The 13,667-nt window shown below is 42.3% G+C and overlaps 1 protein-coding gene and 1 long non-coding RNA gene across 7 annotated transcripts in view; both read right to left on the reverse strand.

The window, feature by feature from the left end:
• Positions 1 to 5,882: 5,882 nt before the first annotated feature.
• LOC308587863 lies at positions 5,883 to 8,548 on the reverse strand. The gene is made up of 2 exons (XR_014008550.1): positions 6,742 to 8,548; positions 5,883 to 6,698 (listed from the first exon to the last, which is right to left on the reverse strand). It is a non-coding gene; the product is annotated as an uncharacterized lncRNA (long non-coding RNA).
• A 1,067-nt stretch (positions 8,549 to 9,615) lies between these two features.
• The window catches only part of HIPK1 (homeodomain interacting protein kinase 1), a 40,426-nt gene continuing 36,374 nt past the window's right edge, over positions 9,616 to 13,667 (reverse strand). For all 6 annotated transcript variants that reach the window (XM_081195756.1, XM_081195759.1, XM_081195758.1 and 3 more), the window contains 2 exons: positions 13,005 to 13,141; positions 9,616 to 11,871 (listed from right to left, as the gene is read on the reverse strand). In XM_081195756.1, the coding sequence (XP_081051882.1) occupies positions 11,401 to 11,871; positions 13,005 to 13,141 (608 nt within the window). In that variant the 3' untranslated portion in view covers positions 9,616 to 11,400. The remainder of the gene's footprint in view (positions 11,872 to 13,004; positions 13,142 to 13,667) is intronic.

Here is a 13,667-nt window from a genome sequence, read left to right on the forward strand (position 1 = left end):
GCACTATGACTCCCACCAACATCACAAGGGTAGCACTGCATTTGAGTTCCAAATGTTCATCTCTGGTAGGGTAAAAAGAAGGGGAAAGTACAGTAGCATATCCAGTATTTCTTTCTAGGTTCTGCTACAAAATTTAACATGAAATTGTTGTAAACAAAAATTGCCCTTTTCCTTTATGGGGTATCCAAGAGCCCATATAGAGTCCTTACATAGGTTCCCTATTGGTAGGAGAAAATAACAGAGGCCAACCAGAGAATATTGAGAAGCCAAGCAGCTAGTAAGCTGGATCTTTATTGATCTGTTGCAACAGGGTGCTCCCCCTACATGCAGGAGAGGAGGAGGACCCAGGAAAATGGTGTGCAAAGCCTTATAAAGACTTTTGAAATTGCCCTCCTGTAGATCAAGACCACCCCCAGAAACATCATATATACATCACAGAAAGGGTGTAACCTAAGACCACCCCTCAGATACATCACACCTACATCACAGAAAAGGCGGTCTAAAACAGAAATTTGAATATTGTTTTTCTCCTGTTGTTGTTTATCTCCTGTTTGGCAGGTACTTGATTGGGTTGCCTGGGGAGCCCGGCCATTCTTTTGTAGTGATAAATACTTAGTTCCGGGGCCAGGTCACAGGCTCACACCCTATTCATATCTTAAATGTGTCCTTAAGACAGGGTTTGTGAGGAAAGAGACAATGGGGAGGTTTCCCACTTTGACCTTGCAGAGAAAACATTTGTTCAGTTTAGGAATCAAAATGGTTCCAGGTTGGCCTTCCTGTGCTGATCTATGTATGTGTTTGGTTGGTACACTTATGAACATTACCATATATCTAAGACCATAAAATTCCTATCACAATATGAGCTAGGGATTCCTTTGTTCCCCCGCCAGCAATACCAAACCACTGCTGCTCTTTTTGGCGTCCATTTATTTTGCCATGATGGGTCACTTGCCTTTAAAGCAGCGTTATTGGGTAGCCAATATTATACACTTCAGCTGTTTTAGCATTCCAGCTTCCATTCTTCCCGCTGATTGGCTATGCAGATTTGTTTTCCAACAGCTTCTGGAGGCAACCATGTTGGCTGCCCCAGTCTGCTGGGTAAACAAAGCAGCTGTACATTTTTCTACCTCTTTGGCTTTTGTGTGAGAGAGCTTTGACTCAAAGGCTTATGGTGCCACCTAGAGGCTGCACCAAAATCATTTCAATATTATGCCATCTAAATAAATGCAAACTTTAGCAGAGGCTCTGTAACTTGCTATAAGGACAAGATTACTTTTTATTAGATAGTCTTGCCTCTTTTCAAGCAGCTGAAAAGGCCCTTTATGTGTGGTATGTTTTTTTCTTTTCTAAATGTACTGAACAAGGTGATCACTTCCTTATCTTGACAACAGAGGAAATGCATCACCAAAAATGACAAAAAATGAAATGAAATGTTCATATGCTAATTGATATATAAAGGTGCAAATTTAGAAATGAGTAGAATCAATTTTGGGTTTTTTTCTTGCAATTTTATGCTGCGAACTTCCCTGAGATCTATGAATATAGAGTGGTATGCAAATTTAATAAATAAAACAATTTAAAAAAAAATTGAAATACATCTCACATCGTAGTGGAATGACCATAACCAGATGGCCTGTAATCCCTGCTCATTCTGCTACCCAGGTGTTTTCGTTTAGTCCTGTCGGACTCTTCGTGACCCCATAGACCAGCACATGCCAGGCACGCCTGTCTTCCACTGCCTCCTGCAGTTTGGCCAAACTCCTATTCATAGCTTCCAGAACACTGTCCAACCATCTAGTCCTTTGTTGTCCCCTCCTCCTTGTGCCCTCAGTCTTCCGCTGCCCAGGTACTAACTGCAAAAAGCAACTTCTAGGCCCCTGCTCTTCCTTGTATGGTCTCAATTCTAAACTAAACTCAATTCAGATCATCTTTCAAACAGGTGTTTGCAGGGGATGCCCTCAAATACAGAAGTCTTATGTAAAGTAGGCCAGCCTAGCACAAAAGCAGTGCTGGTTAGGCTTATGACAGGTAGATATACCGTATTTTTTGCACCATAACACTCACTTTTTTCCTCCTAAAAAGTAAGGGGAAATGTCTGTGCGTGTTATGGAGGGAATGCCTACGGGTGGCATGCCTATGGATTTTCCTCCTCTAAAAACTACGTGCGTGTTATGGTCGGGTGCGTGTTATAGAGCGAAAAATACGGTAATTAAGTAGGCAAGGCTTAATTTGAGCCAGGGCTCCAGGCTCCAACTTTCAGTGTTAGGGCACTTGCATGTATCTGCCGGACAAGGCACCCCCTGCAAACACCTTTTCCTTACACTGCTGCAGCAGTTCTCCACAGACTGAATATAGAAGCACATAATACACTAGAAACTGTTCCATTAGCTGAGACCTTAATGAGGAACATAGCATTCTTCCAGCTTGGTTAACGCGTTCCGGGTTAACATGGTTTACCTATCTTCAGCATTTTTCTCAAGATCCCATATGCATTGAACACCACAGTCTGTTTCAAGAACTGGTGCAACATTGTGAAATTTGGAGCTCCATTACACAAGCTTTTGGAGGTCCCCCCCCCCCCCGAGTACAAATAGCCTAACAGGAAATTATAGTGCTTCTGAGAATGAGCAGAGGGGCAGGGTTGACCAGACATTGTGGTTTCCTGATCTGATCCCCATTTCCTTTCATTATATTATATTCCTTTCGAGGATAAAGGATTAGAGCAGGTGGGGCCAAAGCTGTACCCTCCAAATGTTGATGGACTACAGTTCTCATAATCCCTGACCACTAACCTTTGTGGCTGATGGGAGTTGCGAGTTCAGCAACGTTCAGAGGGCACCACATTGGCTACTTCTAGAGCAGAGGAATGGCCAGATTTGGGAAGTGGGGCAGGGGAACTTGTACAAGTAATTACTTCTAATGTAAACATCTGTTCATAGACCTCCGTAAAGAACAGCGCACAAGAGCGCAAACACACAAATGGTAATTTCCAGTTTATTCAGTATAATGCTCAGAAAAGCTAGGGTTGCCATACGTCCAGAATTTCCCAGGCATAGCCCTCTTAAACAGCATCTGGGCAGAAATTGCTGAAATGTCCAGGAAAATCCGGACTTATGGCAGCCCGTGTCGGAAGTGTAGATTTTGGCAAATTTCGTTAAAGTAGCTCAAAAACCCTTTTTCAATGAGATTTTGCAAAAAAAAAAAAAAAAAAAAAAAAAGGTCAACTTTGGCCCGAAAAAGCTCAGCAAGGTTTCATAGCCCTGATATTTATAGCAAAGTACCCCAAAGTTCACCAACCCAAATAAGCAACAAGGACTTTTTAAGTATTTGCTGTTTTCACAACTTTGGCGTTTGAACTACCAACTCTCAGCCTAGCCTGCCTCTCAGGGCTGTTGTGAAGATAAAAGGGGAAAGGGAATAGGGAATACTGGATGGAATCCCATGTCACAGTGTGACAAATACCCCACCTGCACAAATATTTCAGCTTGCCAGACACAATGATCCCCATTTCTCCCCACCCCCAAACCACTGTAAGCTGTTGGAGTTATAAGGTATTTTATTGCTTTTGCCAATTCATTTTGTATGCATATTTTTGTATTGTTGTGTTTAATGATTACCCGCTCCTCACTTGCAGGTCCCTGGGCATGTTACCAACATTTAAAGGTCAATGTTAGAAACAGTTAAAACAGTCACAGGAATAGAGTGGGTCCTGAAAACCCCACCTCTCAGATGTTGAAAGCCAGATTAAAGATGGTTACTGTATATTAATAAATAACAGCTCATTAATAACAAGCAGACCAGTAGTGATGTGGGGGTGGGAAGGGAACATAGAAAATCAATGGGGAGGGCCTGCAATAGCACCATTTTCTTTTCTTGGTAGGAAGGAAACTTCATTTCAAGGAAGCTGCTTCTGCATAAAACATACCGAAACCAGACATTTCTGTTGTGTTCTGTAAAGTGCAGTACACTGGTGAATGAATTAAATAACATGGACATGAAAAAAGTGCTTCAACAAACCTACCCCGGTATCCTCTCCCATCCAGCTTCTCCTGCTGCTCTGGGAGGGACATGTGTGGGTCTGTGTGTTCCTTCCTTCCTTCCTTCCTTCCTTCCTTCCTTCCTTCCTTCCTTCCTTCCTTCCTTCCATTCCTTAGCAACAATGATTAAATGTCCTTAGCAATGGTGTTGCCTGCCTAGTGTTTAAACATTAGAGCTGTATCTGTGTATCAGGAAGTTCGGCTGGCACCTTCATTACACACCTGTAGGCGCCTGGTGAAAATGTTCCTCTTCAACCAGGCCTTTGGCTGATTGGCATCCAATGCCCTATTGAATGCGTTGTTCTTGTTTTTACTATGCGTTTTGTAGTTTTTATATTGCAATTTTATGTTGTGAACTGCCCTGAGATCTGATGTAGGGCAGTATACACATGTACCGTATTTTTCGCTCCATAGGGCGCACCTGACCATAGGGCGCACCTAGTTTTTAGAGGAGGAAAATACGGGAAAAAATATTCTGAATCAAATGTTGCGCTAAACTATTTAAAGGAGCAAAGCGGGTGGCTCCTGTCCGCTTTGCTGCTTTAAACTGAGCCTCAGAGGGGGGTAGGAAGGGGAACCATGGCTTATCTAAGTCCAGTTAATAATGCTGAGCCTGACTTATGCCCATCGAGATTAGCCTGGCCGTCTCAGTGGAAATCTGGGGAGGCTGGGGTGGACTTTCAGTGGCCAAAGTGTGGTTGTGTCTTCCTGCCCGGCATCTATTTCCTGCCCTCTTTCCCTCCTGCACCCCCGCACCCTGCTTCGAGGGAAGGAAGCGGAGCCATGGATCCTCTGCTCGCAACTGCAGTGGATTCCCTCCACTTTGAAGCAGGAAAGTGGGAGAGGAGCTGCTTACATGAGTGTAAGCTGCTCCCCTCCCACTTTGCTGCTTCAAAGGGAGCCCAGGAGGAGTGAATCTGCTGCATTTGCCAGCGGAGTATCCATGGTCCCCTTCCTTCCCTCCTCCGTAGTTGCTTTGAAGGAGGAAAGTGGGAGAGGAGCTGCTTACACGAGTGTAAGCTGCTCCCCTCCCACATTGCCGCTTCAAAGGGAGCCCGGGAGAAGGGAATCCGCTGCAGCTTCCCCCACCTCCCGCAGAAGCCGCGCACTCTTTAAAGGGGCTGTGTGGCTTCTCCTGGCTTTTCTGGGAGGTGGGGGGATTCCCCCACCTCGTAGAAAAGCCTGCAGGAGCCGCACAGCCTTTAAAGAGGGCGCCGCTCTTGGGGGATTTCCCCCCAGGAGGGAGAAGGGACTGATGCGGCCAGTCAGTCCCTTCTCCCTCCTGGAGAAAAGCCTGCAAGAGCGCACAAAGCTTGTGTGTTGCTCTTGAGGGCTTTTCCCGCCTGCCTCCCCCCTGCATTCGCTCCATAGGACGCACACACATTTTCCCTTGCTTTTTAGGAGGGGAAAAGTGCGTCCTATGGTGCGAAAAATATGGTAATTGAAACCGCAGCAGCAAAGAATCGGGGGGGGGGCTCCTGGCCTTAACCTCCCCCCATTATTATCCAGCAGCCCTGCAAACGCATACAGGGGCATGCACAAACCCACCCACACTCCCAAGACAATATTTAGGGCTCCACATCAACTATCCAGAGTATTAGCACTCTTTATTTTGGTACACAGGAAGCTACCTTATACAGAGCCACACCAATGGTTCATTCTACCAAAGCGCAATGACTATCAGTTGCCCTCTGGGGTTTCTTGCCCCAACAATACCTTAAGATGTCATAGACTGAACTTGGGACCTTATGCATGCAAAGCGGATGCTCTACCACTCAGATTAAAATTAAGATTAGCCTTTGGGACTTGTAACCATAAAACACGAGTCATAAAACAGCAAATGAATAGAGTACAGAAAATTAACCCTTTTTATTGATGCATTGCAATTGTTCTACATTTTTACCATATTATGTAGAAAATACTTAAAATACAAGCTACTTTGTAAAACCAAAGACAAACATTGAATCCAAAGATAAACTATGTTTTCACAATGGACCATTTTCCCATATAGTTAGTATTAAATTTTTTAAATATCTGTATTTCCTTTTGTTAAAATGATTTTTACATTACCCCCTAAGTACATTGGCAATACAAACATAGATCAGTAATTGTCAGAAACTACCTTTATCTAGCGGATTGTAAAAAGGAAGAGCACAACCAGAAAAAATTTAAATTCTACACAGTAAACTAGCATATCAAATACATTTAATAAAGTAGGAATTCCATTGCAATACCAAGGATTCAAGCAGAAATACTAACATTACATATAATGCACTGCTACATGTAGTGAGTTAGATAATAGTTCAAGCTGAATCTGAAATCACACATTATATAAAGTTTAGCAACAAACAACTATGTCAACATGCGGCACCATTCATAAGTTAAAAATTAAAATGAAAAAGCAGGGCTGTGCCAATCCAATCACCTAGAAGCAATTTAATTTCATGTATTTTTTAAATAAAAAAACTGAGTCAGAGGTATAGTGCTGCACTGGTCAACTATGTGCAAGCAGTAAAGCTCTGAAGTTGATTTTGCAGTGGAGTATCAATAGCTGTGAGATGAGAGTTCAGCTGTCAGGGAGAACACTAAGGAATTGGTTTAACTCATCTCAAGAGTGACTAGGTGAAACATTTCATCTTATTACAAAAAAAAGGCAAATTACTGTGCAACCCCCACCACCAGCTGCAGAACTGAACAGTTGCACACATGCAAGTCCCACAGATTTCAACAGGACTTGCACACATTCAGCTGCGTGCAAAAATGCAGCCCCAGCATTTAAGTGTTCGATTTTGCGTAAAACGTTGCTTTTGCTAAAATAGTATGTTCACATATAGACTGCACAGCTATTACCTTACATCTCTCCATCCGCAGGGAGGCAAGCTGGATATTGCAATGGGAGAAAAGGATAGGGCCTAAGGCCTAATTCTCACAAACAGCAAATGCAGTTCAGTGTGTGAATTGAGACTAACACAAAGCCAATGTTGTGCCATACATCATTTTCTGCATGCTTGGGGGGGGGGGGAGAGATTATAATTAGCTTGACACTTTTTATGTGCAGGGAATTATGCTTTTGGGGGTGTGGAGGTGGTATGCCATAACATCCCATCATGTGCACCCCCACCTACAGCCCAAAGTAAGAGGAGTCCAGGCACAGGGTTTGCAACCACATCTGCTCTTTGTGAAAACGAGGCCTTGGTCGGGCAGAACCATTAGAATAGGCCTGACTAGTTTTCAAAGCAACAAAATGTTTTTTTATATATCTGGGACAATTCATCAAGGTCAGTCTAGACCATAGGCAAACTCCGGCCCTCCAGATGTTTGGGACTCCAACTCTCATCATCCCTCATCACTGCTCCTGTTAGCTAGGGATGATGAGAGTTGGGAGTCCCAAACATCTGGAGGCCGGAGTTTGCCTATGCCTGGTCTAGACTGACCTTGATGAATTGTCCCAGATGTTAAAAAAACATTTTGTTGCTCTGAAACTAGCCAGAGCAACAAAATGACCTTAAATGGTTCTTATCCCTTAAAAGGACAATTAAAGCCCATGAGAGTTACCGGATAAAAACCATTTCTAAAGATTGTCTAAACCATTAACTCTGATGGGCTTTAATTGTCCTTTTAAGTCAGGGGTAGGGGACCTGTGGGTTTCTTGCATGCAAAATGTTTAAAGCAGGAAGGGGGGGAGGCCTGTAGCAACTGGGTTTTAAAAATACTCAAGCCGTGGATTTCCAATGTAAAGAAGGCTTTCAGTTAAAATTTTAGGGAAACTTTCAAACCAGCATTTTGAATTTACTTCCCTAAAATTTTAACTGAAAGCCTTCACTGCTTGAGTATTTTTAAAACCCAATTTCAAAAACACTCTTCAGGATTTCTGCGAGGTGCATTATGATTTTATCTCTTTGGGTGGAAAGGCACAACTCTGCCCTCAAAGGTCTTGCCATAGAATTTGGGGAGGAAAAATTAAAAATGGGTGTGGCACTAAGCAAGAAACCATTTTGATAATGTTACAGCAACAGAAAGTGTTGTTGACACCAATGATGTAAAAAAAAAAGAAGAAATGCCTTTTTACTCTTTTCCTCTGTATTGATATCTTTTCCTCTGTATTAGTCTTGGAAAAGATTAAAAAGAACTGAGAGCAAAAGTACAGTAAAAGGTTCACAGCTAGTTACGGTGTTAACCAAACACTCTCCTATTGCCAAAAACAACAGATTCCTTATTATAAAGGAAAACTGTAAGGCTTGTGGTCCACAAACTTAATGCCACTTTCCCCAGTAGGACTAAGATCACTGAAGGAAGGAAATGCACACCATCAGCAGGCCAGTTTAAGTGTGCTTTTGTACCACACTTGATTTTCTGGGTTCTGTCAAACTACTGTTCATTTCACCACTGCCCTTATATAGAGGATGATCTTGTCCAAATGGAGAATAAACTGGCCTGGAGAGTGGTATTGCTACAGCAATAAAAGGCTTTGACAGCCTTGAAAGCCCAGTTCGTATTCTGTCCAGTCTGGATCAGAACCCAGAAAATAAAGTGTGGTACAAAAGCGCACGTAAACTGGCCTGCTGATGGTGTGCATTTCCTTACAATACCAAGTGCTACAGCTCTCAAATCTTCCCCAAAGCGCCACATTACTAGTGGTGTTAAATAAAACTTCAGAATATTATGTGCTTTCCAGCAGGCTCTCTTTGGTATAAAAGTTCTTAACACCAAACTAGTAATATTTTACAAGAAACAATCTGCTACACACAAGGGGGAGAAATATAATGTCACAATATAATTTATGGGAAAGTAATTGCACATGCTTAATTACCTCTGCAACATCAGATAAATTTCCCAATGCATTCCCAGCACAATACCCTATTAAAGATGCATCGACAGCTAACAGTATAGGTAATAACGGGGGTGGGGTGGGAAAACTTTACTCCAAATAAAATACCTAGGACACAAACATTCGTGCATCACCATAGTTTGTAAAGCCATGGTTTCTCAGATTCATGTATATGTAGATTTCCTCAATTGCTCAGCATAGTTGTAAAGCCATGGTTTCTGATTCCCTGGTTTACTGACCGATAGTCAACCATGACTTGCCCATTCAGACATAACACCAACCCACGGTTAAGAAACATAGTTTGGCAAAATGTCTGAATGGACAAGTCATGGTGATGCACGAACTGACAATGACTTAGTCACTGCTCTGCCTCCTTAAGACTGCTGAGCAATTGAGGAGGAAACCTACATATACATGAATCTGAGTGCACAGAGGACAGAAAATAAACGCAGACAAGCAGCTCTGTACCATCAGTTTTAAACTATGGTTAGCAGAAACCATGTTTGGCTTTGATGTCTGAACTGAGGCTATCAATTTCAGTTGGAATGTGTTTAGCACACTCTTAAATTTCTAGCTGAAATCAACAGACGTGAAATACTTAGCTCTGGCCAGATCATTTATGTTGGCATTGAAACTTAAAGCAACCTTTTTTTACCACTTATGTATCCTCAGTTGGATACGCTCAATGAATTGCTTCAGTCTGACGGAGAGCGGAGGGGCTTGCTGGTCCATCATAAGGCAAGCTCACTGTAAACTCTAGTCACACTACATAATCATTTAAGGCACTACAATATTTGGGGGTGGGGGTGGGGGACACACCAGTCACACATACCTGTGCAAAACAAATCAGAAGGTATCCTTGTCTCTCATGCGGCTCCATTTTTCTCTCTCTCAGTGCTACAGTGATGAGCTCTAGACAATTGCATTATTTCACATACATTCCAACATGTATCAACTCATTTTGGTTTAAATACAAAGGAATAGATAAATTTCATCCCCAGAAACATTTAAGAGTTAGACGAACACTAAGTACAGAGTAGTTCAAGTATAACCACTACACATTTTGATTACAAAGACAGAACATTTGGGATTAGCAGGAAATTTTGCTTGTTATATTTTGTTCTAATCAATATGTACATATTTCATTTTCTGTAAAATATTAAAACACCACCATTACAAAACTTCTAAAATAGTTTTAAATTCAGTAATAAACCTTTAAAATCTGCAATTTATGTGTCATGTTTTTGCAATTCCTACATGCACTTACTGTATACAAGTCTTAATAAGAGCGCTTTAAAGTTTTCTGCCAAGAAGATCCCAGAGGGATATGCTTGCAGGAGTATAAAAAGTTGTACATATCAGTAGGTTGATGTTTTGGTGAATTTTGGATTCCTCAGATAACTAGAACAGGAAATGAAAGATATGAAGGGAAAGAGACCCTTACATTTCTGGGAAAGGAATCCAGCTCCAAATGTTATTTTTAAAAAATCAAACTGAAAGGGTGTAATTGTCTGAGCTCCTGATGAAGTCTATGGAAATGAACAGGTGATGTGTTATCTCCTATTCAATTCAGCAAGTCCCAATCAGAAGAAGTTTCCAGTGGCTCCTGCCCTCAAGTCATAATGCAAACCTATGCTTTTCAGCACAGAACAAGAGCTTTCTGGCAAAACAGTCAAAAACCATATTCTAGGCTGTGATCACACATACAACAGAAAGTAAATTCATACTTTCTGTGGGGTTTTTTTTTTAAACTCAACTTTATTTTAGAGATTCATACATTAAAATTTTAAAACGAGAGGGAAAAGATTTATGGTGTAAATGGAGAATGATAATAAAAATTGCTACACTAGCTTTAAACAAAAGACAATTAAAACCAAGAAACTGGGGAGCGAAATATATAGATATATATATATACATATATAAAATATACACACAGAGAAATGAGAAGGTAACTGCTTTTGCAGAATTCAGCTATTGCCTATCAAGAATGTGAATTACAAAATTAACTTTAAAATACTAACTCAAGTTTATAAATCTGCCCTAGCAACCTAGAGTTAAATGTGCATTTTTAGTGGCAATATGGATTTGTGCAAGCTGCTAAAATAATTTAAACAAGTACTAGGGTAAGTTTAAGAGTTAAAAAAATCCAGCCTTTTCACAAAGTCCTTGGTTTCCTTTCCCCATTTGATTAAGATAAGAATAGCTTTAAATAAACGGGGGTTCAGGCCTTTGATGTTGTTGTTTTAAAGCATCCATGAAAGTTTAACTGTAAAATCTGAATGTGAATATGACTCAAAAGGTTCTGCCCGGTGTTTACCTGAGCTTTCCCCCAAACAGCAGGGCTCCACCAAGTGACAACCAAACTCTAGACAGCATACAGAGAATTGTCAACAAGAGGAAGGTGGTCCCAGTATTCTCCTCCGATTCTGCAGATGGTCCTGTTGTGGAGCTGTTAGAATATTGCAAAACCCACTGCAGATCTCATCACTTCTACGATCAAGTTGAAAACAATTACCATTAATCCCTGCCCAAGAGCTACAAGTAAGAGTACTGATTAATCTTGGTAGGACTCAGTGGGTATCCAGTGTAAATAGCAGATCCTCTGGAAGCACCAATATAGGATTGGGTGGCAAACTGATGCTGATACTGAGCAGGTGCTACATTGGCAGAGGTTAGCAAGCTGGGTCCCACACTGACTGGGACCTGGTGCACAAGAGTGCTCGGGTGGGTGGTGTATGTGGTGTGCCGGGAAGAGCCCTGAGGGGAAAAGAGATGTGCGATGGAGTTGGTGGAGCCCAGAGTGGCAGCAGTAGTAGGTGCATAGGTGTACATGTGAGGCTGGCTCGCCGTTGCTGCTGCCAAGTGGGGATGCACTGGGCTACTATGCTGGAAGGTGTAGGGAGCCTGAGCGATCGTTGTTGGCAGGGGAGCGACATAGGCCTGCTGTCTCCGTGGAGCTGGGTTTCCACTTCTCTCTTGTGAAGCCAGGACAGTTCCTTGCTGGTTCTGCAAAGCAGGGGGAAAGTACAATGGATAAAACATTCAGACGGACATTATTCAAAGAACCCGTATTAGGAGCCATCCATGTAGATGAATAATTTGTAGGGCTAAGATGGAACAGACTTGTTCTCTGTTGTTCCAAAGGACAGGACGGAAATTAAAGAGCAGCAGGTTTTGGCTAAACATTAGGAGGAACTTAAGAGCTATAAAATAGTGAACAGAGGTTCTTTGCTGGATGAATTTAAAGCAGGGGCTGGACAACCATTTCTCTGGGGTGCTGCTGTTGCATCCTGCATTGCAGATACTCCACTAAGAAAGTAGTTGGAGTAGATTACCTCCGAATTCTAAATATTCTAAAATTATCAATGCTTATTCTGAAGCAACAAACTAATGACACAAGCCAACTCTGGTTTCAGCTCTAAAGAGAGATAGATATTACTTAGAACTGCTCAATATCATCAATTTGTAGCACAAAATGTTTAGCTGGAAACATGAGAGGAAGACAATATGATAGCTTAGCTTGAAAACCAAGATTCTGTGACACTGCACTCTCCCCAGCACTGAATCTGGCTCAAAGCCTAGATACCACAGCAACTCAAAAACCTTTCATATAGTAGAGGTTCCTGGAATGTGCTGGAAGGAACAATGTGTGGCAGATCTGGTGCACAGGCCTTATTTTGGCCCCAAACTGTAGGGACATGAAGTACAAACAGAATTGACAACTGAATTCAAATCTGCCTGAATACAGGTGACTCCCCACTTATGTGGGGGTTACGTTCTGGGCCCCTGTGTGCATTAAGTGAAATGGCTCACAAGGAGACATTCCTTGTGGTTCCCGAGGAGACCCTCCCCAGAGCCCAAAGAGGACATCCTCTTCATGCCCTGGGGAGGGTCTCCTTGCAAGCCATGAGGGCACTCCAGTGCTCCCCACTTCCAGGTTCCCCGCGCCATGCATGTGTGGTTGCGCACAAATGGGGAGTTGCCTCTACTACCCCTTGCAATTCCCATCTATAGCAGCTCCCTTGTGCTTCATCATTTGGAGTATTTCTCACTGTTCAAGCTTCACTAGTCACTGCTAATGTCCAACACCACAGCAGGATCTACAGCCAGTATTCATCTGAAAGGACAGCCCTGATTACCTGGCTAAGGTTGAGCGGCTGTACACCATTTGTCACCACCCGGTGTTGCCGGTATCCTGTTGGCGTGATACAGCACCCTGATGCTTGTCCACTTACAGATGCCACTGGCTTGGTCTTGCTCAGGCTACTCAGGACACCTGCAATGTTAAATTAGCGTTTAGTCCACAAGATAGCCTCACTTTGTAAAGGAGCTGAAACTAGATATTGTGGCTGGAAACCAGCATAGACTGTATGAATTCCCCCACCCCCTCGCCACAATAAACAGCTGATCCATGTCATATGAAAAACTACTTCTGCTAGTACCCTCCGTTTTAAAACTGATTTGCCATGCAGCATGACAGTAATAAATTGAACTGTACACAGTATTCCAAGTGTGGTCACACCACAGATTTCTATGAAGGTATTACAAAAATAGCAGTTATCAGAACTTTTATTACTCTAAAAATGCTCCCTCCACAAAACAAAGTTTGAAACTGGGGAATATTAAATGCAGCTCTGTTAAAGATGCATAGCAACCAGTTACTATGGAGGGAAATAATTGTACAAGTGAAAAAGATTATCCTAAAATGACTTGATAGCTTTACAAGCAAACAAGGGAGCACCTACACGGAGGGGGGGTCTGCAAAGCATGGGCCATAAAACACTCAACCTAGTTGCAATTTA

This window comes from Podarcis bocagei (genome assembly GCF_964188305.1).
Source record: "Podarcis bocagei genome assembly, chromosome: 5".
Lineage (NCBI taxonomy): Eukaryota > Metazoa > Chordata > Lepidosauria > Squamata > Lacertidae > Podarcis > Podarcis bocagei.